This window comes from Chenopodium quinoa, unplaced genomic scaffold, assembly GCF_001683475.1.
Source record: "Chenopodium quinoa cultivar QQ74 unplaced genomic scaffold, ASM168347v1, whole genome shotgun sequence".
Taxonomy (NCBI): domain Eukaryota; kingdom Viridiplantae; phylum Streptophyta; class Magnoliopsida; order Caryophyllales; family Amaranthaceae; genus Chenopodium; species Chenopodium quinoa.
Genome location: NW_018743292.1, coordinates 11,756,292 through 11,768,821, shown reverse-complemented (window position 1 = coordinate 11,768,821; position 12,530 = coordinate 11,756,292). Strand labels below are relative to the sequence as shown.

Genomic DNA, 12,530 nt, shown 5'->3' with positions numbered 1-12,530 from the left:
AAAATATAATAATCATGCAAGTTGAGTCTTAGATTTCCCAACAAAAATGTATCCTAACATGCAACCACAATTTGAAGGTGTTATTCTTTGTGCCCTTTATCTAAACAAACTCATTACCACCGCTAATATCTCACACAATGCAAGAAACGCTTGAGCAGCCTTATTCAAAAGAAGAAATTAATTTAATAAACTTACCCCCTAATTTTGTCTTCTCTCAAGGCAACTTTCTAGTTTAATTCAATTACTAATAAGATTTATATTATAGTATAGTCAATTAACTGTGTGCTTATAATCTTGACTTTGGTGTGCAATGGATGTGTAAAAACTATTTAAAAGTCCACAACTTTGTTAGCTTCTTGACAAACATGTTCAAATCGAATATATCTTCCCCTTCAATATCCTAGCATGTACGAAAAATAAAGAAGGGGATTTTGCTTGATTTACAATGTCGTTAGTTTTTTTATTAGGCATTCTACGTTTTCTTTTTCGTCATTGTACGTTTAATTGGGTGATTGTCAAAGTGAGTTATTATTTTCGATCTCTCAATTCTTTTTTCATCATCCAAATTTATGTTATTCTGTTTTCCTTCCTCTAATATTTTTACTACATACAGTAACTATTTTATTTTGAATTGATACATTTGTTTAATGCATGGTGTTGACCATTAACCTATTACAAAAATTTGATATTTTATTTGAAAATATATTTAAGTAGATGACAAATTCATTAAAATTTTCTTTACTCCGTACGATAAATTATTGACTAAAATCAATATGCAGAATAATAACATAAATAAGTGAATATATATAATGTCAACTACTTAAAATGACACAAATAATAACTTACATTTTTCCTGGCTTCCTCGTATACATCCGTCGGCGCCCGTGGTATAATCTTGAATAAGTTAGCTGAATCCACTGAATTGCATCAAATAGCCAAAATTCAACAGCAAAAAATTAACTTATACGAAGTTGTTTTCATGTTAATCCAAAATTCCAAATCCAAACAAAAAAATAAAAATTAGAAGGAAAAATATCAAGAACTAGTGTATACAGTGAAATATTAAAAAATATCAAGAAATTGTATACATTGTGGTCCCAAAACCTCACGGATCTAGGAGCAATAACATTATACAAGCAATATTTTTAGCATAAAAATTACATAAATAATGTTACAAACAAATTTGTGGCCCAACACCCTTCTTATAATCGGATATATTTAAAGTTAGGTGTATATACAAGGTTTTTTTAATAAGCGATCGTTCAATGTCCCTAATTTGAAAGTCTACAATTGACGGAATGAGTATAAGATGAGTAAATGAGCACAAAATAACCAATCTCTTTAGGTATATCCGTCTAAAAATTGAAAACTAGCCTAATAGTATTAGTTTTATACTCCAGTGATTAGCGTAGTGCAATATTCTACTCATATGTAATTCAAATGGTAGAGAGAGATCCAATAGATAAATGAGTGATTGTGAGACCTAATTCAAAATAGAAAGGGAAATTAAAACGTATATAAACCTAAAATGAATCAAAGCAAGTAAATTATTTAGATAATCTTAGAAGAAAAATGCATGGTAAATTAAAAAGGGACAAAGAGAGTAAGTTGATGTATATCTTAAATTACTTTCACTATTTGATCACCAGTTTGTTTATTTAATTGGCAAAAACAGGTAGTCAACGAAGCAACAAATAATTTACAACTTATATTAATAAAGGCTTAAAATTATAGTGATTGTTGACAATATGTCTGTTCCATAAAAATAGTTTTTGGAATTGTAAATTAAAGAAAGGTCATATATATTGTTTAACTTAACTATAATTTGATCAAATGCTACCTGCTATATTTGAAGTGGTAATATTTAAAGTTTGATAATAATTGTTATCTTTACCATTAATTATTACATGAACCACTACCTTGTCAAACACTTACTTCCTTCGTTTTATTAATATTGCAGGACTTTTGTACTATTCATCATGCTTGTTTGACCACAAATTATGATTTGTACGTAAAATAAAATATAGTCATGAGGGCCCGATCTTGTTAGATTCGTCTCGTAAAATACTTTCACATATCAACTTTTTTTTAAATTTTTTTCTTATATAATTATAGATATTTAACATATAAAATGTGCTTTTGGATGCGTAATTACATCCTTGTTGCAATATTTGTGGAACAGAGAAAGTACAATTTATCCAATTAACTAATGCATTGACCTGGCCAACTGCTACCTCGAATGCCACCCATAGAAAATTATTTATGAGTGTGTCAAAACTAAATTGCAATACGATATCGAAACTTATTTAAAACATATTTTATCTAATCTATATTATAATTTAAAAATAGGAAGTTGGAAGGACACGTGTCCACTTCCTGTTTTTTCTGATTAAAAACTATACAACAACAAAAAAAAAACAAAAAAATCATGCATTTACACCTTAAAATTCGAACTAATTTTATACATAAAAATTGATCATGCCTTTACAAATACCTTAATTTTGAAACTAACTTTATACATGAAAATTGATCATGCCCTTACAAAAAAAAAAAAAAAAAAAAAAAAACTAACCTTTTTCAAACTAAAGCCCTGTTCTTTTGAGCTGTTCTACTCTGCTCTACTTAAAAATAATAATTAATATTTGATAAAAAAAATAATTATTATTAATATTTAATAATAATAATAATAATAATTAATATATAATATTAATTGATGATAATAACTAATATTTAATGATAATAATTAATATTTGATAATATTTTTAACACATTTTCTAATGTTATAAAAAGAGTGAAAAAATCTTTTAAAATCAAATAATAATAATAATAATAATAATAAAATAATAATAATTATTATATTATTAATAATAAAAATAATAAAAATAATAATAATAATAATAATAATGTGATAATAATAATAATAATAAAATTAAAAATAATAATTAATGATAATAATGCGATATTAATAGTAATAATACTAATAATAATATTAATAATATTAATGATAATGAAAATAATAATAATAAAATAATAACAACAATAATAATAATAATAATAAAATAATGCGATAATAATAATAATAAAATAATGCGATAATAATAATAACAATAGTAATAATAATAATAGTAATAATAATAATTAATAATAAAATAATAATAATAATAATAATAATAATAATGCGACAATAATAATAATAATAGTAATAATAGTAATAATAATAATAATAACTATTATTTAAAAAAAAATTGTGAAAAAAGTGTTCTCTAACTTACAAAGGACTCACTTCAACATGTTTTAAAAATGTAAATACAGGATGCTAAACCCAAAATTAGTGTTTTTTTTTTTAATATATTTTTTATTTTTTTATTTTTTTATGAAAGGTTAGTGTTTTTATAAAGGGAAGTTAATTGTTCATAGACCATCACCCTATTGAAAATAGTAAGTTCCGTTCTACTTTTCATTCCACTATATAAGTATTCATATTTTAAGTTTCATTTATGTTATTATGTATGATCAATTTGTTTTTCAAATCTAATAAAATTGTTATTTTTAATTTGCATAAAGGTGATTGCGGGTTAACAGTGAAAGTGAAAATTAAAGCGGGATGCAAATTATGTTTAAGTGAGCCTATTTATGACATACGTTTATTTTTTTTACTTTTATTTTATTTTTATTTTTATTTTTTTGTAAAAATTTTGATAGACTTTTAACTATGTTTTACTTTTAAAATACTTTTTTTTTATTAGTGCTTTTAAAATACGGAGTTCTTATTTAACACTACTATTAAAATATTTTTTACAGATTACTATTCTTATATGAAATTAAAATACTAAGCAAAAATACAAATACAAAAATAATTATTATATTACATTATACAGTCGTGCATTGCACGGGTTTAAAACTAGTATATTTCTAAAATAAGTAAAAAAGTTAAACTAAACGAAGTCTAACATATTACTATCCCGTGTCCCCCCCACAAAAAAAAAAAAAAAATCCATCCAAAATATTATACGCATCTCAAATTGATCTATTTTCATTCAATATTAACATAACCAAACCCTACTATTTTCATTTTTATTCCCTTATATAAACCCCCATTATATAGTGTTATATATTCAAAATCAACCCAATATTAATGTATTATTTGTCCTATTTAAAATCTTAGGAGACTCAAATAAAAATTGAATCTAATATTAAAGAATAAGATATATATATTAAAAAATATATTCATATGAGATTTTTTTAGATTTGTCTCAATTTTTAATTTCCAAATATATAATTTTATACAATACGTAGTTTAAGATCTTTTAATTACAATATTACATTTAAAAGCGTGCTTATAAGGAACAAAGTGAGTATTAAAAAATTTCACGTAAATTCATATACGGTCGAATCAGTATAACTTAACTTGAAGCCTTGTTGTTTTTTCAAATATAAAAATTGTTGTGTAGAAAGCCAAATAAGGCCTTGTTCTCTTCACATTAAAAAACTAATTTTCAATAAAATTAATTTCAGTTCAGTAAAAATAGTTTAGTTAAGTTGAAATAATTTCAATTCAGTAAAAATAATTTCTGTTTGAAATCAGTAAAGACAATAACTTTAAAAAAAGGGTAATTTATATGCAATGCAGCCTTAAGGGCTGCAAATAAGCATTTAATATACTTCATTTTTTAGTATTAAGCTGGGAAATTATCGACAATTCACGAGTAAATTAGTGTAATTAATGTTTATTTATGGTCTATTCTTTTCATTTTTAGCTTCTTATATATCTTTTTCCTAAAAAAAAAGGGTAATGCTATATGCAAGCATTTAATATACTTCCTTTTTAGTATTAAGTTGGGATAAATTCACGAGTAAATCGGTGTAATTAATGTTTAAGGGTTGCATATATCTTTTTCCTAAAAAAAAGATAATGCTATATGCATCCCTAAGACTGTACAAAATAATTTAAGTTTAATTTAATTAATTTTAGTTCAATAAGAAAAATAATTTTAATTCAGCAAAAATAAGGCGAAGAGAATAAGACATGAAAAGAGTATTACAAGTTTTTTGGTGTTTAGAAAGCTATAACTCTATAAAAACGGGTGATAAAATTAATCCCAAGATCTAACAAAACGAGAGAGAATAACTATACCTCACTCTCTCAAAGACTATAGCTTGGATCCAATGTGCCACAATCTCCTCACCATATAAAAATATATAATCCCCTCAAAAATTTCATTTCATTTCAATTCATAATTTGCAACAAAAGGTACAGAAAGTATACATAAAACTTTCACGGAATTTAGAGAGAGAAAAAAAAGGGATAATCACTATTATTATAACCAAACACACAAATAAAAATCGAAACAACTCTTCTTTCTTTCTCTCTCTTGTTTGTCATGTTCCCTGCTTAGAAGTGGGTAGCTCTGTAAATGTCTTGCATAACATTTTTTTTCCTTCCTTTTTTCTCATCACATGAATAATTGATCAAACTTTTTATCAAAAAGAAGTGGGTATTTTTTTTTTTGTGGTGTCAGAGCTTAAAGATTAAATCAATTATATATAAAATTAGCTGTTACATTATAGATATATATATTTATTGAAGAAAAAAATTGGGGGAAAAATAAATTAATAAAGGGGTTTACTGAAATTAGTGATTGGTGAAGGAAATGAATGGTTTTTCAAATCTTGAAGATGAGTGCTCTGAGTTCGTTGAAGTTGATCCAACTGGTAGATATGGCAGAGTAAGTAGAAATTAATTATTTTTTCTTAATTTTTTTGATTTATGATTACCACTTTTAGTTTGATTTTTCTGGGTTTTATTGCTAATTTTTTCAAAAAAAAAATTGATTTTTTTTGGTTGCAGTATAATGAAATTCTTGGGAAAGGAGCTTCCAAGATAGTGTATGAAATCTGAACTTCTACTCTTTAATTCATGATTTAATCAGTCTTTTTTTTTTTTTTCTTTTTTTTTTTATTTTTTTTTTGGTGAATATGAGTAGAACTGATTTCATTGATTTATCTCAATAAGATAAATTATTTTGTTAATGGGAAATATTTTGGGGGTAATTTTATGAGATGGGTATTTGCTAGATTTGTAAAATAATTGATTTTTTTTTTGGGTGATTTGTGTTGACAGATATAGAGCATTTGATGAATATGAAGGGATTGAAGTTGCTTGGAATCAAGTAAAACTTTATGATTTTCTTCAAAGTCCAGAAGATCTGGAAAGGCTATACTGTGAGATTCACCTACTAAAAACATTGAAACACAAGAATATTATGAAGTTCTACACTTCCTGGGTTGATACAGCTAAGAGGAATATCAACTTTGTTACTGAAATGTTCACTTCTGGCACTTTAAGACAGTAAGTCAACATTTCTCTAGGAAGTCTGTGTTAATATTTGAGATTGATCAATCTTACGCACATGAATTAACTGTAAATCCGCTTCCTGGATTAGTGAGTGATTTTCTATTAGCTGTATATATATATATTGTTCCTCGTGTGTGTGACATTGATCAATCTCGGATATTAACATCTGCCAACTTTTCTTTTTCTTTGGCCAATTGGATTTATTTTATAATGTTATTGATACTTTTTTACTTATTATTTGTTAATCTTTAATTTGGTTAGGTATAGGCTAAAGCATAGGAGAGTAAACATCAGGGCAGTGAAGCACTGGTGTAGGCAGATCTTAAAAGGGTTACTTTATCTTCATAGCCATGACCCACCAGTGATTCACAGAGATCTTAAGTGTGATAATATATTTGTTAATGGTAATCAAGGAGAAGTTAAGATTGGTGACCTTGGTTTGGCAGCAATACTCAGGAAATCTCATGCTGCTCATTGTGTCGGTATGCTTCTTCAATCATCTCCTTAACTTAGCTTTATTTATGGGTTTTGTGTCTGCTCTTGGAAGGTTGACATTTGTATGGTGTAAAGTTGCAGACCTGTGACATCTTCAATGCCCCAATAGGCATACCGTGACACTAAGTTGTCATTGTTCTAATAATGTAATTATGCATGTATGATGTCTGATTTGGTTATGTATATGGACTGCCTAGACCCCACCGACGACTTAGGTGTTGGTAATAAGGGGCAATAATGAGCTGAGCTCGAGCGTGCGTTTTTTTTTTGGGCTCTGCTTGATATAGTTCAAACTTGGGTTAGTCGAGCTTCGAGAATCTATTCTTTGGCTCTACTTGCCTAGGTTAATCTTGTTCTGTGCTTGAGCAATAAGTTGCAATGAGGCAACTTTAGCTTTAAAAGTTGCAATAATTCTGTTGCGACTTTATTTCAATTTACAATCTTTGCTAGGTTATGTCAAGGACTCAAGGTATAATAAACATGCTAGAAAAAGCTAAACTACTTCTGAGCTTTCGAGCCATTGCTTAGAGTGCTCAGCTTCAAAGATCTCACTTTTGATTGTGCTTTGGCTACTTTGAATTGGAGTATTCAAGCTCATTAACATCCCTAATTGTTGTCATTTGGCTTGCTCTATATTTGGTGTGGTTTTTGATGCAGTTCTTGTAAACTTTACTATTTTAAATGAGGTTTCGATGTCCTGTCATTAAGCTGTGACATTTAGCTGAATGTGAGCTGATTAGGTCATTATAAACTTACAAGGTTTATGGAGTTTAGAAGTTATTGGTGTGATTAGGACTATAGGGAGTAGAAGATTTACTGGCATTGTTGGCAAATGGGTTTAGAAGCTTTACGATGAATGTGCGGAATTTTTTTTAATCTTCAGGAACACCAGAATTTATGGCCCCGGAAGTCTATGAAGAAGAATACAATGAATTGGTTGATATTTATTCATTTGGGATGTGCATACTGGAAATGGTCACTTTTGAGTATCCATATAGTGAATGCTCTAATCCGGCTCAAATCTACAAAAAAGTTATCTCTGTAAGAAATCTGTTCCTCCAACAAAAACCCACCATGGAATTTCTTGAGTACATGTCACTTTTTATCTGTACTTTCATTTATTTCTTTTGGAAGGACACTACCATATTCTTACCCATATTTCGTACACTACTAATTTTTAGGGTAAGAAGCCTAATGCTTTGTACAAAGTGAAAGATCCAGAGGTGCGGCAATTCATTGATAAATGTCTGGCAACTGTCTCATCAAGGCTCTCGGCAAGAGAACTTTTGAATGACCCATTTCTCCAAATTGATGATTATGATGATGATTCAAGGCCAACTGAGTGCCAAAGTGAATTTGATGATCTCGGTTCTTTAATGAGACAGCCTTCTTTCCTTGAACATTACAACAGTGACAGCTCCTACCTTAATGGGTACTCCAATGGCATTGATTTGGAATTCTATGAGTGGGGGTATCATCCAAGTGAGATTGAAAGTTCTGGTATTGACTTATTTGAACACCATGAGGATGACCATTCTGCAGATGTCGACATCACCATTAAAGGAAAGAGAAGGGAAGATGGCAGCATCTTTTTACGACTTAGAATAGCTGATAAAGAAGGTCATCCTCTTGATGTTCTCTTTTTCTTTTTTTTTTTTTTTTTTTTTGAAAAACTGATATTCTCATTTATGTTTATACCATGTTTACTTTTTTTTTTTTTTTTTTTTTTTTTTTTTGGCATGCACGGATCTAAGCCTGTCAAATTATTTATTCGTGCAGGACGCATCAGGAATATTTACTTTCCTTTTGACATCGAATTGGATACAGCTTTAAGTGTTGCAACTGAAATGGTTGCTGAGCTTGAAATTACTGATCAAGATGTAACTAGCATTGCAGATATGATTGATGGGGAAATATCCGCGCTGGTACCTGGCTGGAAGAAAGGTCCAGGATATGAAGAAACTCCCTGCTTTTCTGATATGAAATTGTGTGAAAATTGTGCTTCTACCCATACTTCAATAGGCTCCTTGATGGATTTTTTGTCGAGCAATCCTGGAGCGTTCAACCCAGCATTTTTAGAATGCCCTAATGGTTGTGCTGCTGCTATACATGGAAGGTTCGAAGAGATCACATTTCAAGTTGATGCTTCTGATGATCATGGAGTGGAAGCTTCAGAACTATCCACTTCATGCCACACTAATGGTGGTAATCATGGTGTAACTTGGGGTGGTTGTGAAAGTGTGGAACTTAGCTCACCTGGCTCTGGAGGAATTCATTCCGATGAAGAGCATGAAAAATCAGGCCACCCTGGTTTGCCTAAGGTTGAAAACAGTGTAGAAAACCCGACCCAATATGTATCCAATGATGGTGAAAATGAAGTTCAGTGGGGGCTCAGATGGCTTAAAGCCAAGTACCAAATAGAGTTGAGAGAAGTCAAAGACCAGCAGCTCGGGATATCATCAAAATCCTCAACCCCGCGTTCCTGTCATGGAGATCATGATCAAGGAGATGACAGGTTTACACAATCTTTACACCTTAACCTGTTATTAGAACATGAAAGAAGGATCTTGCAATCAGAGTCTGACAGTCTTCAGCATTCATTAAACATCGAAGATTTACATAAGAGCTGCCCCAAACACGAAAGAAGTGTCTTGCAGTCAGAGTCTGAGAGTGTTCAGCATTCATCAAATATCGAAGACTTAAAAAAGAGCTGCCCCATTTCAAGAATCCCAAGGATTCAGAAATGCGAGGCGATGGAAGGTTCTTATACTACACAAAATTTGGCTACTACAAAGAACTTTACTGGTTCACTCTTACCAAGTGCTCTTCACAGGACTATATCACTTCCTGTTGATGCTGTTTATATATAATAAAATCTGTGAGGTGTTTATATGATTCTTTTTATTATCAACTTTGATACCAATTATAGAGCCTGGCCTGTATAAACCATATCAGTATCCCGATTTTTGTCAAGAAATTGGGAGGAGTTGTGGTAGCTATTTATGAGATATTTAGTCAATTTTTTTCTGAGAGACTTGTAAAATCTCCCGGGTTAGCGATGTTTGGGTTCATTTGGCATCCATGTACATTACTCATTTACCTTAGATTAGGAAAGGAAATTTGTTTATCTTATAATTAATTTTCTCATAATATAAATTGATTTCCTTTTTGTCAAATTAATTAAGGTGACGGACTCAGTATCTCTTGACTATCAAAAGATCTAATATGATATGTTATTCTAAGTTCAACATAGAGAATAAAGCGAACATGAGTTCTGACTGTTGCGGACATAAAATAATGTCCATAATACGATTGTAAGAACTCAAAGTCAAAAATTTTATTTTTAGGATTATATATATTCATCTTAGAATCTGTATGCATTCTATAATAAACTCAACACAAGAGTGATGCTAGGTCATTGACTGACCTAGCCAATGCAATTCATTTTTCCTTAAAATTAATATAACTTCTTTCTTGCTTACCTGTGGACCTAGGTAACAATATAACAATCGTTAGTTCCTTCTTATTATTCATCTTATTCTTCTTTATCTTTCGTGCTTTCATTTTATAGATTCACGATAATTTATTAAAAAATGAAAACTAAGAGAAGATTGAGGTGGATTCAATGTTCTGCACACTGTCCATTCCTAAAAACAACCAAAGAAGAAAGCAAAAATCTAAGGTGGACTTCATAAAGAGGGTTTGCATTAAAAGACAATAGGAGTGAGTTAGTAGTGATGGATGAAATTCAATTCAATTATTCTGGCTTTGTAACTTTATATAAGCTGCCGTACTAGAAAGAAACTCCAATTTTTATTTTTAATATTTTAAAATAAAATACATTTTTTATTGTTCAAAAATAAAATTCTTAAATTTTACTCCAATAATAGAAGAGCTTTGAAGAGGGACCCCACAATTTCATGCATGTAATCTACTACTTGCAGCATGGCTCTTACTCTATGGGCCCATTAGATGTGGGTTTTATGTATTTGGACTAACTGAAGGTCCACATTATCATGATCCTTCACATGATCATGATTTTTAATTTGACTGCTCCTCCCATGAATCTATTCTTTTCAACATCATTGCAATAATTTAATGAATTTATTGCTCTTACTTCAAATACTGCTTCCATCTGAAATTAATAATTTCTATTACATACATGTTTGAAAAAAAAACCCTGCAAAGATACAATATTATAATAGTAAAACTAATGCGTACATTTTATTCACTCGGATCTTTCATATTGCATGTTGTTAGAGCACTATTAACAATGAGCAAAAATTCCGTCAAAAAAAAAAATAAAAAAAAAAAATAAAAGAGCAAAAGTTGGTTTCCTCATTCTCTCTCTACCCACTTTCTCCCTCCTCCAACTCATGAGCATTTTTGTGATTATATTTATACCACCAATGAGCAAAAAAAAGTAATTTCTTCACCATTCTCTCCCTACCACGTCATTCTCTCTTACTTTTACTAATACCCACCTACATTTCTCTCTAACATCATTCCCCCCCCCCTTTTTTTACTTGCCTTGTGGGCCCTACATAGTTATTATTCATCTTCAAAAATGCTATGCGCATTTTTCATTTTGCTTATGAGCAATTTTGTTTTTCCTCATTGATGTAAGTCATATTATTTTTTTTTGTAATTTCACCCAAATTTTGCTCATGAGCATTTTTTTTGCTCATTGTTGACAATGCTCTTAGAATGAGTGTAAAACAAATTTAAAGCTGAATTTGGTAAATTCATTGTGAATCCTTAATTAATATTATAAATTACATATAATGAGTATCTTTTAAATTATTTTTAATACATAATACCATTTCTAAATTGCCAACTTTCTACTTTTGTTCCAAAAAAACAAAAAAATTCTACTTCATCCTCCATTTCTCTACGAGTTCTAGCACGAATATGACATTGATACACCTTCAAGATTGAATGCCCTAATAGCAAAACAAGGTCAAATCAATCGATAGTTTTAATAATCTAATGACTCAGAACTTTAGCTGGAGTTAAATATTTTTTTTAACTATGTCAATTTTTTTTTCTCTATTCTATTTCTTGAAGTGTGTGTCTATGAACTTGTTTATAATTTAATGTAATTTGAAACACAAGAAATAGTTTGAAACAAGTTTCTAATAACAAAGATAAATCTCATGACAATTTACAACAAGTGTTACCCTTTTATTCATATAACGCAGATAAGATCTATATATAACATTAACAAGACTAACTTAAGATTTTAATTGATGGTGGAAACATAATTTGCATATGACTCGTAGAAATTTTCTCAAAGAGTTTAATGCACAATTGCAAATTAAATAACATTTGGATGCATGTACCAATCCAAGAAAACATATATCAAAGTTTATTAGGTGCATTTATATGGGACGATACACAATAATTTAGATGTACAATTATAACTAATCAACTATATACCCTAAAAGGCAAAATCGCAATAAATTACATTATCCAATTGTCCAATCATGCAGAATTTCTTGCAATAACTACTACTTTTAATACAAAAAAATGGATTTGTAGGTTATCCACCCCTTTTCTCATAAAACTTGGAATGTCTTCCATTTATAGTTACATCATCACAATGATAGTGCAAAACATATTGTAAATGATCATATTTCTCATTATTGCAACAAATATATCAAGGCGGCAAAATGATAAA

At 29.3% G+C, this 12,530-nt stretch overlaps 1 protein-coding gene across 2 annotated transcripts; it reads left to right on the top strand.

The window, feature by feature from the left end:
• The first annotated feature begins 5,115 nt into the window (after window positions 1–5,115).
• Window positions 5,116–9,921, top strand: LOC110737054 (probable serine/threonine-protein kinase WNK9). Of its 2 annotated transcripts, XM_021917417.1 has the most exons (7): window positions 5,117–5,726; window positions 5,849–5,886; window positions 6,122–6,349; window positions 6,617–6,837; window positions 7,734–7,891; window positions 8,032–8,470; window positions 8,630–9,921. In XM_021917417.1, the coding sequence occupies exons 1-7, from the start codon at window positions 5,652–5,654 to the stop codon at window positions 9,718–9,720; spliced, it is 2,250 nt and encodes a 749-aa protein (XP_021773109.1). In that variant the 5' UTR covers window positions 5,117–5,651; the 3' UTR covers window positions 9,721–9,921. The 2 variants fall into 2 exon arrangements, with proteins under 2 accessions (XP_021773110.1, XP_021773109.1); XM_021917418.1 differs by lacking the exon at window positions 5,849–5,886 and having other exon boundaries at window positions 5,116–5,726.
• Window positions 9,922–12,530: the final 2,609 nt, after the last annotated feature.